The sequence below is a fragment of the Salvelinus alpinus genome, chromosome 30 (assembly GCF_045679555.1).
Source record: "Salvelinus alpinus chromosome 30, SLU_Salpinus.1, whole genome shotgun sequence".
NCBI lineage: Eukaryota > Metazoa > Chordata > Actinopteri > Salmoniformes > Salmonidae > Salvelinus > Salvelinus alpinus.
In genome coordinates this window covers 28,797,559-28,822,944 of record NC_092115.1, presented here as the reverse complement: position 1 = coordinate 28,822,944, position 25,386 = coordinate 28,797,559, and the positions used below count along the sequence as shown (strand labels likewise).

At 46.5% G+C, this 25,386-nt stretch overlaps 2 protein-coding genes across 7 annotated transcripts in view; one reads left to right on the top strand and one right to left on the bottom strand.

Annotated features, from left to right (window-relative positions):
* The window catches only part of LOC139559786 (A-type potassium channel modulatory protein DPP6-like), a 140,960-nt gene extending 120,215 nt beyond the window's left edge, over positions 1 to 20,745 (top strand). For all 3 annotated transcript variants that reach the window (XM_071376141.1, XM_071376143.1, XM_071376142.1), the window contains exons 14-26: positions 237 to 328; positions 515 to 562; positions 694 to 806; positions 2,510 to 2,557; positions 2,746 to 2,844; positions 14,754 to 14,823; positions 15,021 to 15,215; positions 16,148 to 16,202; positions 16,821 to 16,920; positions 17,055 to 17,113; positions 17,204 to 17,276; positions 17,475 to 17,548; positions 17,661 to 20,745. In XM_071376141.1, coding sequence (XP_071232242.1) covers positions 237 to 328; positions 515 to 562; positions 694 to 806; positions 2,510 to 2,557; positions 2,746 to 2,844; positions 14,754 to 14,823; positions 15,021 to 15,215; positions 16,148 to 16,202; positions 16,821 to 16,920; positions 17,055 to 17,113; positions 17,204 to 17,276; positions 17,475 to 17,548; positions 17,661 to 17,810 — 1,176 coding nt within the window. In that variant the 3' untranslated portion in view covers positions 17,811 to 20,745. The remainder of the gene's footprint in view (positions 1 to 236; positions 329 to 514; positions 563 to 693; positions 807 to 2,509; positions 2,558 to 2,745; positions 2,845 to 14,753; positions 14,824 to 15,020; positions 15,216 to 16,147; positions 16,203 to 16,820; positions 16,921 to 17,054; positions 17,114 to 17,203; positions 17,277 to 17,474; positions 17,549 to 17,660) is intronic.
* Positions 20,746 to 20,954: 209 nt separating this feature from the next.
* The window catches only part of LOC139559785 (rho GTPase-activating protein 21-like), a 108,217-nt gene continuing 103,785 nt past the window's right edge, over positions 20,955 to 25,386 (bottom strand). For 3 of the 4 annotated variants that reach the window (XM_071376137.1, XM_071376140.1, XM_071376139.1), the window contains 2 exons: positions 24,436 to 24,467; positions 20,955 to 24,178 (listed from right to left, as the gene is read on the bottom strand). In XM_071376137.1, the coding sequence (XP_071232238.1) occupies positions 22,544 to 24,178; positions 24,436 to 24,467 (1,667 nt within the window). In that variant the 3' untranslated portion in view covers positions 20,955 to 22,543. The remainder of the gene's footprint in view (positions 24,179 to 24,435; positions 24,468 to 25,386) is intronic. The other variant, XM_071376138.1, reaches the window with a different exon arrangement.

The following is a 25,386-nucleotide window of genomic DNA, read 5'->3' as shown; positions in this document are numbered from 1 at the left end:
GACAGCCCACAATGCACCTTTTAAAAGCATTTCCACCGACGTCTGCGGAGAACGCACTCATGGTAAACGCAGCGCAAGTCAAGTTCAATGCGCTGCCCGATAATGTACCTTGGATTGAATCCTGGCCTCTGTATGCCCAGCCTGGTCTGTATGAGCTGTATGAGCTGTTATATATAACCAACTCTTCTATCCAGAGTTGTAGTTGTCATGCAATGTGATGTATTGTTCCATTCCAGCCAAACACCAGCACAGACACTCTGCAGTCCCTGACATCAGGAGACTGGGACGTCACTCAGATACTGGCCTACAGCCAAGACAGGCAGCTCATGTAAGCCTCTCCGACCCATACATTACAGCAACATGACCAAATAGTACCATTATGATTTCCAAATGAACATATCATTTCCTATTGCTTATAGTTGATCAAATGTTACCATGGGTATTTGACTTACCTTGTCTTGTTCAGGTAATGGTCATTAAACTCCAAACTGATCTTCATGGCAATGTTTTACAGATACTTTTTAAGCACAGAGGATGATCCAAAACGACGACACCTCTACAGGTATAATTACATTTTGGGATTTAGCTCTCTAACGGTTATTCTGTGCGAGATCACTATTTAGTTGTCTTTAAAAAAAAATCTAATAGCGTATAATGCTAATAGCTTGGTTTACTGTATCTATCCTATGTCAGTGCGGACACCAATGGCCCATTTAATCGCTGCTGTCTGTCGTGTGAGTTCAAGTGTGGCTATGTGGACGGCTCCTTCAGCCACAACATGCAGTACTTCCTGCTCAACTGTAAAGGTGAGTGCTCCTGACCTTGAATCCTGAACACTAAGCAGCATATGTTGCACTTAACTGAATCAGTATATTTTTGTGATATACAAATACATTGAAGTCTTTCACTATGCTGACAGGGTTTTAGTGGGTGTTTAGTGTCAAATGTAGATTTAAAAATCTACATTGACACTAAACATGCTCAGTCAAAATATTAAATTGAATTAGTCAATGCTGTGGCAAAAGGTTGTATTGACTGTGACAGCAGTCGGCACTAACCAGTGTTTCTATTTGCCAGTCAGACAACTCAAGCCCCTTGCCAAATGTGAATCGCCAGCCTGCATCCTAAAGTGTTCCTGCTGTGTATCAAACTACAGTAGTTGGCATAGAGCCCAATTTCCTGCCCTGCTTCCTGTGTGTCAGACAGGGTCTATCTATAGAATGAGAGTAGGGCCCATGGCCCATGGCCATCATCCTTATTTCTCCTACCAGTGCGGTTGTCATGACAGCTAATTTGTTTAGAGGGCCCGCTCCAGAGAGGAAAAAGAGCAACCAATTTTTCATTAATTAGCTCTTGTGAGAGGAGACCAGCCCTGGTCTGACTGTCTGGAGTAATAATAACAGCCGGGTATTCATTCAGCTGCTCCCCAAGGTGCTACAGACAGACAGTGGCTTCTCAGTAATGACACATGGCTGGCTGAGAGGTGTTATTTCTAGACGTGCATTACTAAAGATGGTAAGAGAAACAGAGTGCTCATTCCACCAATTCGGTGCCTTTTGAGAAATGTAGATTCTGTTATAAAGAGCACATGTTCAACTTCATAAAAACAAGTTTTCCCATCTCAACAGGTAAAAGAAAAATTACAATAGTAAGTGCCTAAGTGCAAAATAAAGTATCCGGGTTGACTGTATCAGGGTTGACGATTTCATCTTAAATAAGCCATAAATCCCCTTGTGACAGGCGGATTGGAAGCTTGTTATGTGCAACAGGGAGTGGCAATTAAAGCTTCATAAAAAAATGAATTGTTCAAACATTTGTAGCCTGTCTATCTGTGCTCAACCCGCTCAGTTTTCCGCCACAAAACACCAGAAAATGGCCAAAAAGAGTAGAACCAGTTAACCGGCTTTTACACTATGATTTGACTATTAGATGTTTAATGTTTCTTTTAAAAAACATATTTAAACGAGAGTTCAGTTCATGGAACAGGGTTGACCTTAAAATGAGGAACATAATTAAAATAATCACTAATCACATTAAATAAATATGAATCTTCAGAAATTACTTTAAATGACAATGATGGTGACATCTTGGAGAAATATTGAGGTTAAGTGGGATAAAGTCTTCTTAGAAGTAACAGAGGGTACACAGGGGCTGCATTTTGGCAGTTTAGCAAGTTTAATCATATTAAAAAATTCTGATTTAAAAAAAAATCTCCATGGGGTCTTTATTAAAGGACATTTAATTTAACAGGCTTTTAAATACAATATTCTGGCACAATTTCTTCTTAAAATAGCAAATGGACACAAAAGGTACCTTCGTGGAATAAACCAGAGGCATTTTTGAATGAGCTCTGATTTGAAGTGAAATGCTACAGAAAAAAAGGGTTTGAGTGTTTTGTTTGCTTCTCCATTTGAGGCCATTCATCTGAACCTTAAAATGCTTCATCCTATAATAACTGACAACCTCCACCCCTTTCTCTCTTTCCCTCTCCACATGTATCCCTATCCAGGCCCTGATGTACCCAGTGTTGCCATCTACAGTACCAAAGACAAACAGAGTGAGTGTCATGAGGCCTGACCCTGGCCTGTACCATAAAGAGCACTGAAGCTGAGCGGCCTTTTATTCAGCCTAGTGTCTTTTATATCACACATCATTCAATGGGAAATGTGTTAGATGCTTCATGAAGCTGCCATTCAGACAGTACTGTAAGTGAACAATAAGACTGTTTCTTCCATGTCACTACAGAGGTCCTGGACCTGGAGACTAACGAGGGAGTGAATAACACGTACCACAGCATGCAGATGCCCAAAGTGGAGTACGAGACCATCACCATAGACGATTACAGTAGGTATCCCTCCATGGTGCACCTGTTCATAGGAAACTACCAGCCAATGCCTGCTTCAGCTTCAGATGACATTATATGGGTTATTGTCTTCATAAATGCTGTTACAATGGCATTGGTTATGATTTGATACGATAATGTAATATTAAATCACTTCTGGGTAACAGTTGTGATTGTTTTAAATTAAAATGGTCAAAAACAAACAAAATTAAGGAACAGGAACAGATTTGGAGAGCCCATGGCATACAGGGTTTGGGCAGAATATCACCTGTCGCGCAACCTCATAGTGTGGAAATATATACACTACCAGTCAAAAGTTTAGACACACCTACTCATTCAAGGGTTTTTCTTAATTTTTTTTACTATTTTCTACATTGTAGATTAATAGTGTAGACATCAAAACTATGAAATAACACACATGGACTCATGTAGTAACCAAAGTATTAAACAAATCAAAATATATATTATATTTTAGATTCTTCAAAGTAGCCACCTTTTGCCTTGATGACAGCTTTGCACACTCTTAGCATTCTCTCAACCAGCTTCATGAGGTAGTCATCTGGAATGCTTTTCCCAACAGTCTTGAAGGAGTTCCCGCATATGCTGAGCACTTGTTGGCTGCTTTTCCTTCACTCTGTGGTCCAACTGATCCCAAACCATCTCAATTGGTTTGAGGTCGGGTGATTGTGGAGGCCAGGTCATCTGATGCAGCACTCCATCACTCTCCTTCTTGGTCAAATATTCCTTACACAGCCTGGAGGTGTGTTGAGTCATTGTCCTGTTGAAAAACAAATGATAGTCCCACTAAGCCCAAACCAGATGGGATTGCGTATCGCTGCAGAATGCTGTGGTAGCCATGCTGAATTCTAAATAAATCACTGACAGTGTCACCAGCAAAGCACTCCCACACCATCATACCTCCTTCTCCATGCTTCACGGTGGGAACCACACATGCGGAGATCATCCGTTCACCTACTCTGCTTCTCACAAAGACACGGCGGTTGGAACCAAAAATCTCAAATTTGGACTCATCAGATCAAAGGACAGATTTCCACCTGTCTAAATGTTCATTGCTCATGTTTCTTGGCCCAAGAAATTCTCTTCTCTTATTGGTGTCCTTTAGTAGTGGTTTCTTTGCAGCAATTCGACTATGAAGGCCTGACTCACACATTCTCCTCTGAACAGTTGATGTTGAGATGTGTCTATTACTTATTTATTTGGGCTGCAATCTGAGGTGCAGTTAATTGCCGATTTCTGAGGTTGGTAACTCTAATGAACTTATCCTCTGCAGCAGAGGTAACTCTGGGCAAGCAGTACTGGAGCACCAAGTCTAGGTCCAAAAGGCTTTTTAACAGCTTCTACCCCCAAGCCATAAGACTCCTGAACAGCTAATTAAATGGCTCCCGGGCTATTTGCATTGTCCCCACCCCACCCCCCATTTTTACGCTGCTGCTACTCTGCATAGTCATTTTATCTCTACCTATGTACATATTACCTCAATTAGATTGACTAACCGGTACCCTCGCACATTGACTCTGTAGAGGTGCACCCTGTATATAGCCTCGCTACTGTTATTTTATTGTTGCTCCTTAATTATTTGTTATTTTTCATATTTATTTATTTTATTTTTTACTTCAGTTTATTTTAGTAAATACTTTAACACTTTTTTTCTTTTCTTAAAACTGTATTGTTGGTTAAGGGGTTGCAAGTAAGCATTGCACTGTAAGGTCTACTACACCTGTTGTATTCGGCACATGTGACAAAAAATATTTGTTCTTGAAATTGTCCATATTGACTTACCTTCATGTCTTAAAGTAATGATGGACTGTCGATGGACTTCTAGTTGCTTATTTGAGCTGTTCTTGCCCTAATATGGACTTGGTCTTTTACCAAATAGGGCTATCTTCTGTATACCACCCATACCTTGTCACAACACAACTGATTGGCTCAAATGCATTAAGAAGGAAATCAATTACACAAATTAACTTTTGACAGGGCACCATTGTTAATTGAAATGCATTCCAGGTGACTACCTCATGAAGCTGGTTGAAAGAATGCCAAGAGTGTGCAAAGCTGTCGTCAAGGCAAATGGTGGCTACTTTGAAGAATCTCAAATATAATATGTGACCGACCGGCTCAAATCGCTCTTATGTAGCAAAATTAGAAATTGTGTTTTTTACATTGGATAAAAGTAAAGACTCAGAGCTACAAAATGGTATATCATACACTACATTTTTGAGGAACAATGGGAAAGTAATAAACTCACTTTTGAGAAAATGGCCTTTGAATGATTTGGTACCTAGTGAAGAGCTTTTCTTTGTCTACACCCATTTAGCATCGTTCACACCCTCTTAAGTTTATCCCCACCCATCTCGTTTTGCTCTTGGAGCATTCAGAGCGCACACTTGACGCTCTGGCCGATTATTTGTTTACCTCTGGATAACATGAATACAGCCTGCTGACGTTTACTGACACCGGCCATATTCAACGGGTGTTGTGCGTTCGTAAATTCATCAGTTATTCTGCGCTCTGGCATACTCAGACTGAATTTACGAATGCACCCGAAATGGTTACTTGCATAGTGGAGTCTGTTGTTAAGACATGTAGCTAGCTAGCTAGGTAGGTAAACCATGAACCTAGCTAGGTAAACAATGAGTAAGATCATACACATCACGTAACGTTTGCTAGCGAGCCAGCCAGCTAACGTTAGCTAGTTAAACAACAATGAACATAGTGCCAAATCCTGTCGTTACTACCCTGCATGAATTTGCTGGGACCTAACCAACCAGGTTCAATGTTAGCAAGCTAACATTAGGCTCTAACTAGCTAAGCAAATGGTTCTGATACAAATAATAACATCATACACGTAACGTTAGCTAGCGAGCCAGCCAGCCAGCTAACCTCAGCTAGCTAGCTAACAGTATACATTAGCTTGAAACAAAACCTCTTTCTGTCAAAATTAGAAACGTGTAATATTTGAAAATTTTGCTAGCTAGACTTTCTTACATCATCATGCATGATGGATACGTCTCCATGTCACGGATGCCATGCCATGGTTGCTCTTAGTTTTAAGGAGACAGGTGTTTTCTCCATCTCTTTAGCTATCAACACTTATGCAGCTCCACTACACAATACTGTAATGACCTGACTAGATCATAAAAGAACAACTGTCCAGACAGAGGATTGAGTTTACGAATGGACGGTTTATTAAACCAACTTTACACAGGCTACTGTTTGGCCGTAGCCCACGCCAAATAAGTGAAAGATAACACACAAGCCAATCGTGACCTTCTCTTGTGGAGCCCAGACATAAGAGAAAGAACAAAGGCAAAACCTGGTCTTAACTTCCAATGCTCCATCCCCCTGCCCAACCCCCCTCCACGCCACTCCGCCAACCACCAGGATGCCCGGCATCAGAACATTCCAGGCATTCCCGTGATTGGCAGATAGCAGGTTGACTGACATGTCGGACCCCGCGAACACAACCACCTACTAGCCTAACACATAACACACAGCTGTCTGTGCGGGTCGCTACACAGCCCCCCCACCACAAAGTCCCTCGTCCCCGAGGGAACAAACAAAGTCTCTGAAGCGACCCGGAGGTCTCCTTTGCCTGCGTGGCCGTGATGGTCGCAGAGTGCCCCTCTGGGAACCAGGGGATGAAGGCAGGGATATGGGGGACAAGGAAGCGGGAACGGGTAATACAGTCCGTGGCTCTGGGGAACCACGCGGTGACACAGGGGGGGAGACAGGGGGAGTGGGCTGTCTGGAGCCTTGTCTGCGGCACCTGGGGGTGGGTGCCTGGAGAATGGCATTGCCAGAGAGGGGAATTGTGGGGGTTCCTGGGGTTTGGGGAGAAGAGGCCCCTCTGTATGGGGCTAACCTGTCCCGGTGCAGTGCCACCTTTCTCCCCCTGGGAGGAAGCTGCACCCGGTAAACAACCTCCCCTACCCTCTCCAGGACACTGCAGGGTCCCACCCAGTGACTGTCCAACTTGGGGCATCTGCCTTTTTTCCTTAGCGGGCTGTAGACCCAGACCAGCTCCCCAGCCACAAAGTGCCTTCCCCGGGTGTGCACGTCATAGTTCCTCTTCTGCCTCACACCTGCATTCACCAGCTGCTCTCTGGCGAAGGTGTGGGCTGTCTCCAGGCGGTCCTGGAGTCTCCGGGCATACTCCGGCCCCGGGGGAACATGAGGGCTATCCAGGGGCCGACCAAACGCCATCTCCGCAGGGGTGCGGATCTCTCTCCCCAGCATGAGGAGGGCAGGCGTGCAGGAGGTGGAGTCTTGGACAGCGGAGCGGCATGCCATGAGGACCATAGGCAGGTGCTTGTCCCAGTCACGCTGGTGTTTGGAAGAGACGATGGCCAGCTGCTGTCCAAGCGTTTTATTGAAGCGCTCTACAAGGCCATCACTTTGAGGATGGAGAGGAGTAGTGCGGGTCTTGTGCATACCCAGCCTCTCACACATGGTGGCGAACACACGGGACTCAAAGTTTCTGCCCTGGTCGCTGTGGATGGACTCTGCAGCTCCAAACCTGCTGAACATCCCCGCTGTCAGGGCGTCGACGATGGTCTCTGCCTCCTGGTCAGGCAGAGCATAGGCCTCGGGCCATTTTGTGAAATAGTCCATGGCCGTGAGCACCCAGCGGTTTCCACTGTCTGTGGTGGGGAACGGCCCAACTACATCCACCCCCACCCTCTCCATGGGAGCCCCCACTGGGAACTGTTGGAGCTGAGCATGAGAGCGGCCCGGGGGGCCCTTTCTCGCTGTGCAGTTGTCACAGCGGCGACAAAAGTCCTCCACATCCCTCTTGTGCTGCCCCCAGTAGAAGCCCTGACGGAGACGGCGCAGTGTTTTTGTGACCCCAAAGTGTCCAGTCCCCACCCCGCCATGAGTACTCTGGAGCACAGCCTCCCGCAATGCTTTTGGGACCACCACCTGCCACCTCTCCTCTCCCGTAGCTGACTCCTTCCATGCCCGCTGTAGCACGCCATCAGCCAGCCGCAGTCTCTCAAACTTTGACCACAACCCTTTGGTCGCGAGTGAGAGCGCTGTCACCTCTTCCCATGGTGGCCTCACCTGCGCCTCTACCCACTGTAGCACTGGCTGTAGGTCTGTGTCCCGTCCCTGCTGCTGCCGCCATTCAGCCACGTCGACAGTCTGCAGCTCACAGCAGACAGGCCCGCTCGCCCGACATACTGTGGCACAGACCCCCTCTGCACACAGCTCTCTCTCCCGTCCCTCTCTCCGTTCGCAGTGGCGGCAGCCGTCTGCAGTACAGGGCCGACGGGACATGGCGTCGGCGTTGGAGTGGCGTGCCCCTGCCCTGTGCACCACTGTGAAGTCATACGGCTGAAGCTCCTCCAACCAGCGTGCCACCTGCCCCTCTGGCTCTCTGAAAGACATGAGCCACTGGAGAGCAGAGTGGTCAGTCCTTACAGTAAAGGGCAGACCACCAAGGTAGTACTTGAAGTGTTTGACGGAAGCCACAACAGCCAAGAGCTCCCGCCGGGTGACACAGTAGCGGCGCTCATGTTTGTCAAATGTTTTGCTGAAGTACGCCACCACTCTCTCCCCCGCTGGCCCCACCTGGGCCAGCACCCCACCCATGCCCACATTGCTTGCGTCTGTGTCCAGGATAAAGGGCAAGGTGAGGTCAGGGGGGGCGAGCACGGGGGCCTCGATCAGTGCACGTTTGAGGGTGTTGAACGCCTCCTCACACTCCACTGTCCAAGTGAAAGCTTTGTCCTTCGGCAGCAGGCGGTTCAGTGGAGCAGCAACGCTTGAGAAGCCCCGTACAAACCTCCTGTAGTACGAGGCCAGGCCAAGGAAGCTCTTCAGCTGACGCTGGTCGGTGGGGGTGGGCCAGTCTCTGACAGCCCCTACCTTGTCCTCCATGGTGCTGATCCCCTCCTTCCCCACTCGGTGGCCCAAGAAGGACACCTCTCTCCTCATGAAGTGGCACTTCTCGGGGTGGAGCTTCAGACCTGCGGCAGCCACCCTCTCCAGCACACGCCGTAGCGCCCCCAGGGCTGACTGGAAGGAGCTGCCATGGGCCAGGATGTCATCGAGGTATACCAGACACTGCTGTCTGGGGATGCCATCCAGCACCCTGTCCATCAAACGCTCAAAAGTAGCTGGAGCGTTGCACAGGCCAAAGCACAGGACCTTGAACTGCCAGTGTCCTCTGTTAGTGGAGAATGCAGTTTTGGCTCTGGCCTCTGGGGAGAGGGGCACCTGCCAGTAGCCACTGCGGAGGTCTAGTGAGGAGAACCAGGAGGACCCCCTAACCAGGTCCAGCGACTCATCGATACGTGGTATGGGGTATGAGTCCTTCCTGGTTACCTCATTCAGCCGCCTGTAGTCCGCACAGAACCTCAGCTTGCCCCCCTTCTTCGGAACCATGACGACTGGCGCCGCCCAGGGGCTGTCTGAGGGCTCAATGAAGTCTGCCCGCTGCATCTCCAACACAGCCTTGTCTGCCGCCTCCTGGCGTGCCAGCGGGATACGGCGGGGACGCATCTTGATGGGTCGAGCATCACCTGTGTCGATCTCATGCTGCACCAGATGAGTCTGACCCACCTCTTCCTCACTCAGCGCAAAGCTGTCTCTGAATTCAAACAGCAACTGCCACAACCGTTCCTGCTGCTCGGGGTCAAGACCAACACAGTTCCTCCCCCATATCTCCCTCACTGCAGACAGTGTCCTCTCCTCTCCCATCTGGGGTAGCTGGGCTGGGGGGGCGCGGCCTGGGCTCACAGAGGGCTGTGTCATGGAGGTAGCTGGGGGAATGTAACACACCGCAGTAGGTGACAGGGGGGCTGGGGAAAAGTCACACACAGCTGTGGGGGAGGGGGGGCAGCCATGAGTCTCTGCTGCTTTAACTGTTGGAGTAAAGGGTTTGTTGGGTTGAGTGAATGTGACATTAGGGGGGGCCATGGTGACTTCCGGCCCTCCCTGGAAGCTCAGTGTGCCCCTATTTAGGTCTAACTGGCAGCCTGTGCTCCTAAGAAAGTCCAACCCCAGGATACAAGGGTCCTGCACAGCCGCCACCCACACAGGATGACGCACAGTCCTGCCCCCTACTGTCAGAGTCATTATTCCCTTCCCTTTCATGGGTGCCAGCTCACCTGTGACTGTGCGGAGCTGCACAGTTGTAGGCTCACACTGAGTCCAACCTGGCACAATATCTGGCCTCACCAGGGTTACTGTGGACCCAGTGTCCACCAGGGCGGAGCAGGGCACACCCTCCACAGTGACAGGGACATGACAAAAGTCCCCAACACAGGTCCGGCCCACCACAACAACAGGCTCCATTCGCTTGCTCTCGTCTGCTTCTGGGGGAAGTGGAGCCTTGCTTCCCCGTTTGTGCCGGTGGGCTCCCCCTGAAGATGATGGTGGTTGGGATAGAAAGCCAGGGGTCCGCACTACCCGGTCTATGCGGACCCCGAGCCGTTTCCCTGAGCTCTGGGGGACATGGGGCAATTTCGGCGCAGATGGCCTGGCTGGCCACAACCCCAGCAGACCCTGGGACCAGGGTGTGTGTTTTGTGCCGCCTGTAGCGACACAGCACGAATGAGTTCTGTCATTTCAGCCACCCATGCAGGCTTTTCCGGCTCCGGGCTGCTCTGCCCCCCAGCTCGCACAGAGGGTGTGTCTCCCTGCACCCCCACCAAAGCCCCAGCTGAAGTCCCAGCCCACACCAGCTCCCTCTCCAAAGCCATCTCCAAGGCTATCTGCAATGACTCAGGATGAGCCAGCTGGGTCTGTATGCGCAGCTCCGTAGGAGAGAGCGCCTGTATGAACTGGTCCCGTGCTAGCTCGCTCTGCACGGAGGGGGGCATGTGAGCATATGCCCGCCGAGAGAGGCTCTCAATGTCATTAGCTAACACCCGTAGAGGCTCTCCTGGCTGCCTGCGTCTATTACTCAGTTCGGAGCGCAGTAGCCCGGGCTGTACACACTGTCCATAGCGCCTCCTCAGTGCTCCCACTAAAGCGCCATAATCATGTCTGTCCTCGGGGCTAATCAATATCAAACAGGACAGAGCTTCATCCGTGAGGCATAAAGCCAACTGCAGTGCCCTTTCTTCATCCGACCACCCCCTAAAATGAGCTAACAGTTCAAACTGAGCATGAAAAGCTTCCCAATCCGCCTTACCGGAATACTTCGGGGTCTTAACAGATACGGACGCAGCCGGGAACTGGGCGCCGCCATGTTTGTTTACATCCTGAGCCCCAGATTCCTCGTCCCGCCGCGTCGACGTCACCACTTCGGCCCGCCCACCAGAATCCGCGCGAAACACAGTCGACGAGGCGCTCATGCCCGCTTCAGCCGCCATCACTCTAGCGTCCTCCCTCAAGCGGCCTCTGCGCTCCGACGCCCTGGCGATCTCCTCAGCCAGAACCTCTGACGTCCATTCACACGTATCTCTTTGGCCATAATCTTTCCCTACCTCCACCTTCACTTTCGGATTCCCTCGAAGCATTTTCAACCCCCGTTCTCACCTACGGTAGCTAGCCACAGAAGTCAGCTAGCTAGCTGGCTAACTTTTATCCACGTTTTTACTTCTGACACCAATGTAATGACCTGACTAGATCATAAAAGAACAACTGTCCAGACAGAGGATTGAGTTTACGAATGGACGGTTTATTAAACCAACTTTACACAGGCTACTGTTTGGCCGTAGCCCACGCCAAATAAGTGAAAGATAACACACAAGCCAATCGTGACCTTCTCTTGTGGAGCCCAGACGTAAGAGAAAGAACAAAGGCAAAACCTGGTCTTAACTTCCAATGCTCCATCCCCCTGCCCAACCCCCCTCCACGCCACTCCGCCAACCACCAGGATGCCCGGCATCAGAACATTCCAGGCATTCCCGTGATTGGCAGATAGCAGGTTGACTGACATGTCGGACCCCGCGAACACAACCACCTACTAGCCTAACACATAACACACAGCTGTCTGTGCGGGTCGCTACAATACATTTTTAAAAAGCCGCGTTCGACAGGATTACCAACACAGACTGACCAGCTCAAATAGACAGAAGCCTTCTATATGGCAGACCAATCTGAACTATTCTCTCGGCATGTCCAGCCCACTCATCTCCTGTGAAGTAGTGACCCGCGACATACGCCTAGTTTCCTGAAATTAGTCACATATACAGTGGGGAGAACAAGTATTTGATACACTGCCGATTTTGCAGGTTTTCCTACTTACAAAGCATGTAGAGGTCTGTCATTTTTATCATAGGTACACTTCAACTGTGAGAGACGGAATCTAAAACAAAAATCCAGAAAATCACATTGTATGATTTTTAAGTAATTAATTTGCATTTTATTGCATGACATAAGTATTTGATCACCTACCAACCAGTAAGAATTCCGTCTCTCACAGACCTGTTAGTTTTTCTTTAAGAAGCCCTCCTGTTCTCCACTCATTACCTGTATTAACTGCACCTGTTTGAACTCGTTACCTGTATAAAAGACACCTGTCCACACACTCAATCAAACAGATTCCAACCTCTCCACAATGGCCAAGACCAGAGAGCTGTGTAAGGACATCAGGGATAAAATTGTAGACCTGCACAAGGCTGGGATGGGCTACAGGACAATAGGCAAGCAGCTTGGTGAGAAGGAAACAACTGTTGGCGCAATTATTAGAAAATGGAAGAAGTTCAAGATGACGGTCAATCACCCTCGGTCTGGGGCTCCATGCAAGATTTCACCTCGTGGGGCATCAATGATCATGAGGAAGGTGAGGGATCAGCCCAGAACTACACGGCAGGACCTGGTCAATGACCTGAAGAGAGCTGGGACCACAGTCTCAAAGAAAACCATTAGTAACACACTACGCCGTCATGGATTAAAATCCTGCAGCGCACGCAAGGTCCCCCTGCTTAAGCCAGTGCATGTCCAGGCCCGTCTGAAGTTTGCCAATGACCATCTGGATGATCCAGAGGAGGAATGGGAGAAGGTCATGTGGTCTGATGAGACAAAAATATAGCTTTTTGGTCTAACTCCACTCGCCGTGTTTGGAGGAAGAAGAAGTATGAGTACAACCCCAAGAACACCATCCCAACCGTGAAGCATGGAGGTGGAAACATCATTCTTTGGGGATGCTTTTCTGCAAAGGGGACAGGACGACTGCACCGTATTGAGGGGAGGATGGATGGGGCCATGTATCGCGAGATCTTGGCCAACAACCTCCTTCCCTCAGTAAGAGCATTGAAGATGGGTCGTGGCTGGGTCTTCCAGCATGACAACGACACGAAGCACACAGCCATGGCAACTAAGGAGTGGCTCCGTAAGAAGCATCTCAAGGTCCTGGAGTGGCCTAGCCAGTCTCCAGACCTGAACCCAATAGAAAATCTTTGGAGGGAGCTGAAAGTCCGTATTGCCCAGCGACAGCCCCGAAACCTGAAGGATCTGGAGAAGATCTGTAGGGAGGAGTGGGCCAAAATCCCTGCTGCAGTGTGTGCAAACCTAGTCAAGAACTACAGGAAACGTATGATCTCTGTAATTGCAAACAAAGGTTTCTGTACCAAATATTAAGTTCTGCTTTTCTGATGTATCAAATACTTATGTCATGCAATAAAATGCAAATTAATTACTTAAAAATCATACAATGTGATTTTCTGGATTTTTGTTTTAGATTCCGTCTCTCATAGTTGAAGTGTACCTATGATAAAAATTACAGACCTCTACATGCTTTGTAAGTAGGAAAACCTGCAAAATCGGCAGTGTATCAAATACTTGTTCTCCCCACTGTATATTTTGATATGTTTAACAGTTTTTTGGTTACTACATGATTCCATATGTGTTCATCCATAGTTGTGATGTCTTCACTACTATTCAACAATGTAGAAAATAGTAAAAACAAAGAAAAACCCTTGAATGAGTAGGTGTGTCCAAAATTTTGACTGGTACTGTATAAAACACAGGATAATCACATTTTTGACTGCACTGGGACTTTAAGAAGAACAACATGCACAAATCATTCACTAAAAACCCTAAACCTCTACTAAATCTTGTAATAAATCATGTGGAAATTGAGCAAGTTGAGGTGACTAAACTGCTTGGAGTTACCCTGGATTGTAAACTGTCATGGTCAAAACATATTGATACAACAGTAGCTAAGACGGGGAGAAGACTGTACATGATAAGGCGCTGCTCTACCTTCTTGACAGCACTATCAACAAGGCAGGTCCTACAGGCTCTAGTTTTGTCGCACCTGGACTACTGTTCAGTCGTGTGGTCAGGTGCCACAAAAAAGGACTTTGGAAAATTGCAATTGGTTCAGAACAGGGCAGCACGGCTGGCCCTTGGATGTACACAGGGAGCTAATATTAATAATATGCATGTCAATCTCTCCTGGCTAAAAGTGGAGGAGAGATTGACATGTTGAATGAACCGAGGTGTCTGTTTGAACTACTGGCACACAGCTCGAACACCGATGCATACCCCACAAGGCATGCCACCAGAGGTCTCTTCACAGTCCCCAAGCCCAGAACAGACTATGGAAGGCGCACAGTACTACATAGAGCCATGGTTACATGGAACTCTATTCCATATCAAGTAACTCATGCAAGCAGTAAAATTATATTTAAAAAACAGATAAAAAAAAAACCTATGGAACAGCGGGGACTGTGAATCAACACAAACATAGGCACAGACACATGCACACACACACACGATAACATACGTACACATGGATTTTGTACTGTATATACAGTATGTGGTTGTGGTGGAGTAGGGGCCTGAGGGCACACAGTCTGTGAATGTATTGTAATGTTTTTTAAATTGTATAACTGCCTTCATTTTGCTGGACCCCAGGAAGAGTAGCTACTGCCTTGGCAACAGCTAATGGGGATCCATAACACATTCAAATACACAGTCTTATTTCTTGCAGCTCTGACAATGCAGATCCTGAAGCCAGCTGGTTTCATAGACACAGCTCACTACCCCCTACTGCTACTAGTGTAAGTATGGCAATAACTACCCACACACACATGTTTTTCTAGATATAAACATAATATCTATGAATCACACCAACCCCAGTAGGGATTATATTAGAATTATAGCACATTCCGTTTTGACATTGGACTCATGACTTTGGACCCTGTCACAGAGAGCTATAATGGGGTCATTGGTTCAGCCTGTCATCTGTTTCCCTCAGGGACGGAACACCTGGCGGACAGATGGTGACAGAGCAGTTCCATGTGGACTGGGCCACGGTGCTGGTGAGCAGTTACAGCACCATTGTGATCCGCTTCGATGGCCACGGGTCCGGGTTCCAGGGCACCAAGCTCCTCCACCACATCAGGAGGAAACTGGGTGTGATCGAGGAGAGGGACCAGATGGAGGCCCTCAGGTGAGAGACAGACACCTGGACACAGTAGAATCTTCCTTGAGAGTTCAAGTCAATGGTCCTACTTTATGATAATATGCTAATACCATGTTACGTCTTACAGTATTTATACTGAACAAAAATGTAAACACAACATGTAAAGTGTTGGTCCCATGTTTCATGACCTGAAATAAAAGATCACAGAAATATCTATTCTCTCAAATTCTGTGCACAAATTTGTTTACATCCCTGTCAGTGAGCATTTCTCCTTTGCCAATAATCCAGCCACCTGACAGGTGTGGCATATCAAGATGCTCATTAAATAGCATGATCATTACACAAATGCACCTTGTGCTGGGGACAATAAAAGGCCACTCTAAAATGTGCCGTTTTGTCACACAACACAATACCACAGATGTCTCAAGTTGAGGGAGAGTGCAATTGGTATGCTGACATAAGGAATGTCCACCAGAGTTGTTGCCAGATAATTTAATGTTAATTTCTCTACCATAAGCCTCCAATGTCATTTTTGAGAATTTGGCAGTACGTCCAACTGGCCTCACAACCGCAGACCACATGTAACCACGCCAGCCCAGGATCTCCACATCTGGCTTCTTCACCTGCGGAATTGTCTGAGGGGAGGGGGGTTATTTCTGTCTGTAATAAAATAGTATTTCTGTCTGTAATCAAGCACTTTTGTAGGGAAAAACTCAATCTGATTGGCTGGGCCTGGCTCCCAAGTGGGTGGGCTGTAACTCAGTAAAACATATTAAATTGTTGCATGTTGCATTTATATTTTTTGTTCAGTATATATGCAGGTACAGTTTAATTATAGTGGGAAAAAATTATTATGATGTTTTTGTTTCAGGACGTTCGTTACTGGGTTGTTGGAAATGTAATACCTATTTTTGACCTTCCAACCAAAGCATTGATTGTTTTTTTCTTTTTTATTCCAGACTGATATCCAAAGAAATGTACATCGACAAAAGTCGAATTGGAGTATATGGAAAGGTAAGGACAATCAATGCTTGAAGAAAGCAAGCTAGCTACTTATTCAAACTACGTGAAAAAAACGTCATTGGGTTCCCTTTACTTCCCTTCTTGTCAATTCTTGTACTGTATTTGAGCTGAAGAAAGAGTACCTCAGTTGGTAGAGCATGGTGCTTGTAACGCCAGGGTGGTGGGTTCAATTTGCATAAAAGCGTCTACTAAATGGCATATATATTCAGAGTGGACGAGGGCTTTCACTCCATCTGGAAAGTAGAGCAGAAGCTCACCCTCTCATATCTAGGGGGGTACATGCCAAATGGCACTCTATTGTAGTGGACTACTTTTAACCAGAAGTAATGCACTGTAAAAGGACTAGTGTGCCATTTGAGACGCACTATTACTACACTACGGTCCAGCAACAACACAGAGCGGACAACATAAACAATTCAATAGGTTTCAGTTTGGCACTCAGTCCTCCTTTGTCCATTGAAGGTTTGAGTGTGTATTCAGTTTGAACTTAAATTGGGAAGAAACTACCTTTGGAGTGGTGTATCTGGAGTCTCTAGCCTTGATATGTCATCAATGTATTTCTGTACTGTCGGTTCAGTAAACTTGATACTGTAACATATCTATCCATAGGTTTACGGAGGATATTTGGCCACAATGCTTTTAAGTTCTGATGACTCCCTGCTTAAATGTGGAGCCGCCGTCTCGCCCATCACAGATTTTGAGTTATACGGTATAACGTGATGATTTTCTTTGGCAACACAATTTCTTACTGCACAAATAATTTATCCCAACAAACTATAAATTGTTCTATGCACAGTGCCTTATAACATGATATTATGTGTGTGTTATTTCTTTATTCTCCAGCTTCAGCATTTTCAGAGAGGTACCTTGGATCACCAAAGACAGACTCTCGAATATACTCGGTAAAGACAACAGTTCACACACTGTATTTACACTAGTCAGTCAATGTGTAAGATGCTATGTATTTCATGGTGGCATTCTCTTTCCTTCAGATGGCAAGTTTAGCACACCGGGCAGGTCGTCTCATGGACAGGAAGTACATGATTATCCATCCAACTGCTGATGGTACAGTCATTACTTTAAACACTATCAATACGTTAGCCTGGTCCCAGACCTGTTTTTGTTGCCTTTCCAACTCCTATTTGGGCATCGGCTAAGTTACTGTCAAAGTCATTTTAACTGATTGAGCCTGAATGTTGTTGAAGTACTGTGACTGAATATAAACATCTTACACATCCTGTTACCTGCTCTACCTTCCTACAGAGAAAGTCCATTTCCAGCACTCTGCAAAATTCATCAATCATTTAATCAACGAGAAGGCAAATTACTCTTTACAGGTAAGCTTGACAGTTTAGCTTTACGACACGTTTAGGACATTGCAATGAAGGCGTAATGAGCAGGGTGTCAAATATTGTGTTACCTACATTATTTTCTGTTTCTGTACTGTAGATCTACCCAGACGAGGGACACTTCCTGCATAGCGATGGCACTCGGCAACACCTGAGCCAATCACTGGTCAACTTCTTTGAAGAGTGTTTCCGACTGCCGGACTTACCGAGCGAGGAAGAGAAGGACAAGGAGGATGAGGGCGATGGTTAAACCAGCTGACACATGGTTAACGCACTGGCCAGTTACTACAGCACAATATGCAACAAATCTTTCTCAACTCATTACCCCCACCCATAGCCTGGTTCCAGATCTGTTTATGCTGTCTTGCCAACTCAGCTGGTCAGCTAATGATCATTTAGAAACAGATCGAGGATCAGGCTAACCTACTCCATCATCTGTATAATTTGGGCTCCTCTTTAGGGCACAGTACCTGCATGTACCAATAACCTCACACCTCACCCTTTTCCTCTTCTTCTTCATCACTTCTGGTTGGCTGACAACTGGACTGGCCAGCAGACATCAAATTGTGCTGCTGTTTTTATCCTCTTAGATGTAACGGCAAAATGTAGATTTTCGCCTAAATAGACATACTCAAAGGTAACTACTATTCATGTGTAATTACATAATTCTGACATGCAAAAACTTGGTATATTTGGAAAGATGACATCTGGGAGATGATCAGAAGATAGGAGTTACATAGTTCAGAATACACAAGATCAAGCACACACAAAATAATTTCTATTTTATTTTTGAAAGTAATCTTTCATTGACAAGCTATAAGGGAATTATTGATGCCAAGAGCTGGAAACACATGATGGCTTCCACATGTGAACAATATCAGAAAAAAAATGGGATTGATAGACCTAACAACTAGAAATGGGCAGATGTGCCAGGTGTGGTCACAGAACGTTTCCAAGTGTCCCTAAACCTCTCCAAAGTGGCATTTGTCTGTAAATTAGATATTTCCAGTGTTCTTACATATTTGGAATCCCTTAATGCGAATTGTTCAGTATAAAACACAATTTCTACCATATCAACCTCACGCAAACATTGTGGTGGTGTTATTCAAGTGTCCTTTCAACCTCTCCAAAGTGTCCAAATGTGGTAATTGCACTGTTTTTGCACACTGGATGTGCCCAAAAGTTAATGTTCACTATAAAAACTAAATTTCTACAACACCAACCTCTCTCAAACATCTGCGGGGTGTCAGGGGACATACAGGGGATATCCAATGTGTTTTCATCATATTTTTCATGCGCAAAGATAGTGACTCGATGTTGCCATTAAGTCATGTCATCAGATACATTTGGCAATAGGCTAGATTTGTTCCTACCAACCTAGAGATTAATGTCATACCCCCATTTAGCTATAGCTCAAACACAGACCAAATCGAAGTTTACCTTGTAAGATGTCTGCTGTTTGGTGAAAACGTTGTGTAAAATCAACAGGGGTGGTGATCAATAACTGTAGGTCACAGACAGACAAATAAGACATCCTCATGATCTGTGGTATCCTGGTTTACGGTGTGAATCAACGTATTCCATGTTTATTTCGTTTATGCTTCACAACGCTAACCAGAATGTAGGTAGCAGACATCTCAAAATGAGGTCATCGGCTCGGCCTGCCCTTATGTCCACATATGGCAGTAACTCACCAAAGCTTCTAAAGGCACAGATCAACAGCAAAGATACTCCGCTTTCCGCAGACACCCTGCTTTTGCAAATAGGGGCTACCGTTCTCATACCAGACTGAATTGAAAAATGAAATAGGGCCCCCAAATAATGGGTATTTTACATTTAAGAGGTTAACATCAGAATTACGGAAACAATCAGAAACGTTCTGGTGGTTGGTGAATTATGTCATTTGATGATGGTACCAAAAACAAGTACCACCTCTATGTCCTCCATCCTTACTGCATTGGAATTGATTAGCCATAACATTCGTAGGGGAAATGTTGTGCTATAGACTTGTGTGTGGGGGAGAGATGCAACCCTCGGGCGGTGTGGACTCTGGTAAAACATTTTTTTTTATCTTAGCAGTGATCCAAGTTCTTTTTTATTTTTCTGGACCAAATAAACTGGTCACTGAAGGAGACCAGTAAACCCACTTGTGGATATCAGATGCTGTAGTGAACCACCCCAACGGCATCCATTTAGGGACGCACCCCCACACGTCTACAGCGCAAAATATCCCCTATTCCCTTCCCAAATATCATTGCTAATCAATTCCAATGCAGTAAAGATGGAGGGAACATACAGGAGCTACCCATGGTTGGTACAATCATTATAAATGACATAATTCACCAACCACTGGCAACTTTCTGAGGATTGTATCCATGATACTAAAACAGCAGTAGCATTTCTTTCTCTTAATTGGTGTTTGTAATGTTCAGTATGTCTTTCAAGTATATATGTTTTTGAATTGATGTACGGTGGTTACATTTGGACGTCCTTTCCAAATGAGGACACAATGTTTGATCCTACATGTTTGTTAACTATTTTGACCTCTTTTGGGATTATGACATTCAGTAGGACATGTATTTTTCTCCTGTCATTTGGAATGGAGCTCTAGTGTTGTGTTAGTCACTGTGCCTTACTACTAGGGGTAAACCAAGGTATTCATGTCAGGGACTATAAACCCTTCAATGGAAACGTCATTTTTCATGTAAGCAAGATTGGTCAAAGCCAGCCCCCAGTTGTCCTTCCTCCAACAACTGCAGGCACATGTGGAGCTCTATAGTTATATATAAACAAATATTGTACAACATGACACGTAATGACTTCAGTTGAATTGTTAACAATCTGACCAGTCCGTATGTAGGAAAATGTGATTTTATAACACCCATGATATATGTACTATATAACACAGTAATATTGTGCTTGTATAATAGACACCTGGCCATGTTCTGGCTGTTGTAACTACATCAAAGGTTCTTGAGGCACATTCAGTGTATCTTTTCTAATTTGGCAAGTCACAATGTTTGGTTATTTGTTAAACAGCTTGAATGTCCGTCGACATGTCATTTCTGTTAGTATTGTCAGTGAAAGTTTCTAGTCAGCTGATGTACAAAATGTATAAATCTTACATTGTTGAAAAGTCCTGAACTATGTGTGTGCGACTTGTACATAAAGCATTTTCAAATTTATCCGAGGACATTTTGTTCTTGGTGGCTTTGTTTTGATTGGACACACTGCCCTCCTGTGTTCAAAAGGGGCAAAACTAAAGAAGGACGTTAACTCCTACCAGATACAAGCAACATCAGTTATGGTTGGACACTATGCAAGAAACAGAACAATGCTCTTTAGTAGGAACTAACTAGGGAGTGCAGGAGATTCTGAAACACCAGCCGTGCCCTTTTAGCCATTGATAAGATTTATTTCCAGTGTTTTAGGAGCCCGTGGCCCGTCAGAGTGAACAGGGTATATTGATACAAATGGTCCAGCAGTTCAATGAAGCCTCTTCATATGCAGGGAGGGATCTCTCATCTCTCCCTAGATAACCACTAGACTTAACACCCACACATACCATCAGGCTCCAATCAGCAACATCTCACAATACTGTACTTTTTACCTTACAAAAAAAATTCAATTTGATGGAAATTAAACAAAAAAGCAGCTAAAACATGGGATTTATATTCACATTTAAGTTACTCATTTTTTTTTTTACTGAAATATTTAAAATTCAAGTTCTGTTAAAATCCAAAAAAATAAAAGGAAAAAGAAAAGTATAAAACATGCTAAGACCAGAGTGGAATGCCTAAGGAATGGAAGCCCAGCGTTCTTCTCCGTGTAAGATAGAACCTGTAGAACGACAGTGTTAGTCAACGATAAAAATGGCATTCATAGTAACATCTTTATGCATCTCAACAAAGACGATATGGCACCCTTTACAGTTCATTGAGGCACTTTCTATTGCGAAGAAACATGAATTCAGATTTGATTATTCAATTTCTTCTCCCTCTATAATTTTGCAGCAGTCCGATGCCAGTAACTGACTGAAGCATGAAACCACAAGCACATCAACAAATACACGGCATATTGCAATAGAGGGAAGTACTTGTTTACTGCTCCTTGTCTATCACTTAAAAGAAGGCTGGAATAAAAAGTAATTCTCGTATTTTTATGACGTCGTTAGTCCAGTGTCTTCTTGTCACAATGCACCTTGAGGCCACTTGACGGCGGCAACAGAGCACAATATGGCAGTCCACAACACAGGCTACCCCGAAAATAAAAGCTCCCTTCAAGTAGACAGAAAGAGAGAGGAAGGGGGGATATGTACAATTTCAAATGTGAACACAAGCAACTAAAGCTTCAGTCAGTATTACAGCAAGCACATTGTACATTCTTAATTTGGTTACTGAAGGACTCACCTTTAACCAACTGAGACCCTCTTACAACAAACACAGCTCCACTGCAATACTTTTACAAACGTTCCCTGTACCTCCTAATCATCCTACTAGTCAGTTACTGTATCTTAAAGCCACTTAGCTAACCTTTACACAATCTTTAACGCCAGCCATGTTTAAACTTCCTTACACCTATCAAACTTCAGACTCATCAGTTCATCCATGAGCAAGAGGCCCTCGAGTCACTACCTTCAGCAAAACAGGAATTTCTGTTAGGAGTGACGATTTCTCTACCCCAACGCCCATCCCAAACTCTTTCATATGTCATGAAAATGGAGAAAATATACCAACATCAATTGAATGTTTTGTTCCATGCCTAGTTGTGTTGAGTAACACAAACCACCCCTGTGAAGTAAACATTCTAAGCATACAAACATACACACGACCCAACAGACTCTTCGTACACACACTCAGAAGTCACTTCACAGTACCTGAACATGCTCACCGGTCAATTACAAAATAAAATCACCCACATCCATGGGTCTCAGACACAGACGATCAAACACATACACATCTCACAGACAGACGACACCCCCTCTCACAGGTACTGGTAGAAGCGAGAGTGGACCACCTGGGCGCCAGAGAGTTTGTGTGGGTGTGCGGTGGCCGACAGGCTCAGGCTTTTATTCTGGGGGCCTGCGTCTCCGTTCAGCAGCTCAGCTGGAGCCGGGCGTGGTGAGAGGGGTTCTGAGAGGGACGACGACGGGGCCTCCTGGGCCTGGTTGGGGTCAGGGCTGCGGAAGAGGAGCGGCGCACCCTGGTGTTCAGTGAAGTCCAGGCTTACCTCGGGGTTGGAGGTGCGGTGGCGCTCGCGGGCAATCCACTCCCGGATGGAGAAGTCCTGGGAAGAACACTTTGGCTTCAGCCGGTCCACGGCCGACAGCTCTGCCCGCGAGCCCCCGCCCATCCCGCCCTCCTGCCAGTTCCCCATCACAGACAGTTCAGCAAAGTCCCTCTGGCCTCCCATGGTGTGTCTGCGTCTGATGTTCTTCTTCTTTTCCCTGCGTCCCTCTGGAGAGCGGCTCCGCTGGGTACCCACCCCGAACATGTCGTCTACCGACGTCCGCAGGCGGAACTTCAGCCGGTCTGTGATCTTGAGACGCCACGCAGGCTCAGCCCCCACCTCTGACTCGCTGCGGGAGGAGGAGCTAAGGCTGTCAGTGGAACGGACCTTAACTGCCCCCGGAACGCAAGACAGCCTAGTGGAGTCCTTGTCGCTCCGCCCTCCGTCCAATGAGGACTCACTGTCAGTCTTCTGCCGCGCTGCTGACTTCTTCCGGGAGAGAGTGTCACATTCAATGAGTCTGTGGGAGGGGAGGGGCCTGGGGGCATCCGGCACATCTGATAGGTAGATCTTCTCCACCGGCCCTGCTTCTTTCCCACCCCCAACAAACACTGATAGGTCACTCTCACTATCCGTCTCCATGGGCCGGCCCTCACTAATCAGCTCACTACGCTCATCATCAGCATCGTCTCCTCCCCTGCTCTCGGCCACCGAGCAAACCTCTGGACTGAGCGTGCTCAGCTCGGCCCCTGTCAGGAAGGTCATGGAGGAGGTGGTGGAGTAGTCTGAGGTGATGGAGCTGACCTCTGCCCCTAGGCTGCTGGCCCCAGTCTCTGGCCCCAAGCCCCCCGTCCTGCCATGCCTCACCCTGGGACCTGTGACAGATGCCTGGGAGCTGGTGCTGTCCATGGTACCCAGGTCTGAGACCTCGTCGTAGTTGGAGGGAGGGTCCGACAGGGACGACTGGTGTGCCACCTGGCTGCGGTAGCCAAGTCTGGGGGACCGGGAGGGGGAGGGTGAGGCATAGGGGGAGCAGGTGGAGGAGGTACGGAAGCTGGGGGTGTGTTTGGGAGAGGGCTGAGACATGAGGCTGTCTGAACGGGACTCTTTCCCGTTGGTTTGGAACCTGTCCCCTGGCTGTACCCCTCTTTCGCTGACGTCCTCGACATCCCTCTCCTCCTCTGTCTGGCTCTCTGGGGACCAGGCAGGGTGGAGGGCCTGGTGGCTCGGCTCTGGCTCCTCCTTCTTATCGAACACGGCATCCAGGTCGTCGTCAGAGCTGCTGGGCTGAGTCTTGTCCTTGGGCTTCTTACGCTTGCGGCTGACAAAGAAAGAGGAGAGCAGCATCTCCCTGCTACACTGGTCCTTCCCAGACCCCCACAAGCCCTGCTGGGACAGAGTACCAGGACGTCGCATTACATTAAAACACATCATTGTTCTTAAATGAGGAATTTCGCCAAGTCTGCTCTGAAACGGCATGGTCAATTGCTAATCACTCCGGATAAGATCATCTGCTAAATGTCTAAAATGTAAACGGTAGAACATTCCAGTGAGCAGGACAAGGCCTTTTAGATCTCTTTACTTAGTGAAGGTAATTAACATCAAATAGGAAGCAAGAGACAGCCAGACATCCCAGTGCCACTTACCTTTGATTTGGAGGAGTCACTACACGTTGAATCTGTGAGAGAGGAGAGGGGCATTAGTAACATCCTTTAAGACATATATAATCTGAACAACAAGTATCAAGGGAGAGAGACTGTATGCAGATCACAGGGTAGAAAGAAGAAACCTGCACCATGAGGGGGCAGTAGATTCAACAGACAGTGGAGATATTTGTAGCCCACAGAGATGGACGAAGGAAACGCTGAAGAAAGACTCCGCCCATGAGTGGAAGAAGAGAAGAGGAGGCCAGTAATGGAGGGATGAGAGGAAGAAGATGAAACCCAGCAGTGTGCATTAGGACAGGAAGCAGCTCATGCTCATAACAGGATGTACCCAACGGGACGACATCAACACATCACGGACCACAGGTTACGTCAGTCACAGTACATAGACAGCCAATAGCAACAGGGCATTCTATCCCAACTGAGAGGTATCAATCACAGAGGAAGGGATGACAAGTAAACACAACCAGAGTTAAAGGGACAGAGCAGTGTTAAGTCAGTAGTTCCACCCATGCAAGTTAGCCATAGAATGGACAGGTTGTGCAATATGTCTAGAGCTCGGTTTTACAATCCCTGTAGCACTCTTGAACATTTTAGTCTAAGTCAATTGAATATGACTGACGACCATAAACACTACAAAACAAGAACAGTACAAAAACCTTATCAAAGAAAATGTAAAATAAACCATTTCCTACCGCATCAATACTACCACTATCAAGTCACAATAGTGTGGAGGGTACGACTTAAGTGTGTGCGCTTAATTTCGAGTTGTGTGTGCCCAAGTTGGGGTCAATTTCATTTAAATTCTTGTCAGCTGAATTGGACATGGAATATCTCCATATGGGAAATGTTATTTACCTGAATCAACTGGAATTTAGGTGGAATTGACTCAAACTGGTGCGTATATCAGTGTGCTACGCAAGGCTTTTGATG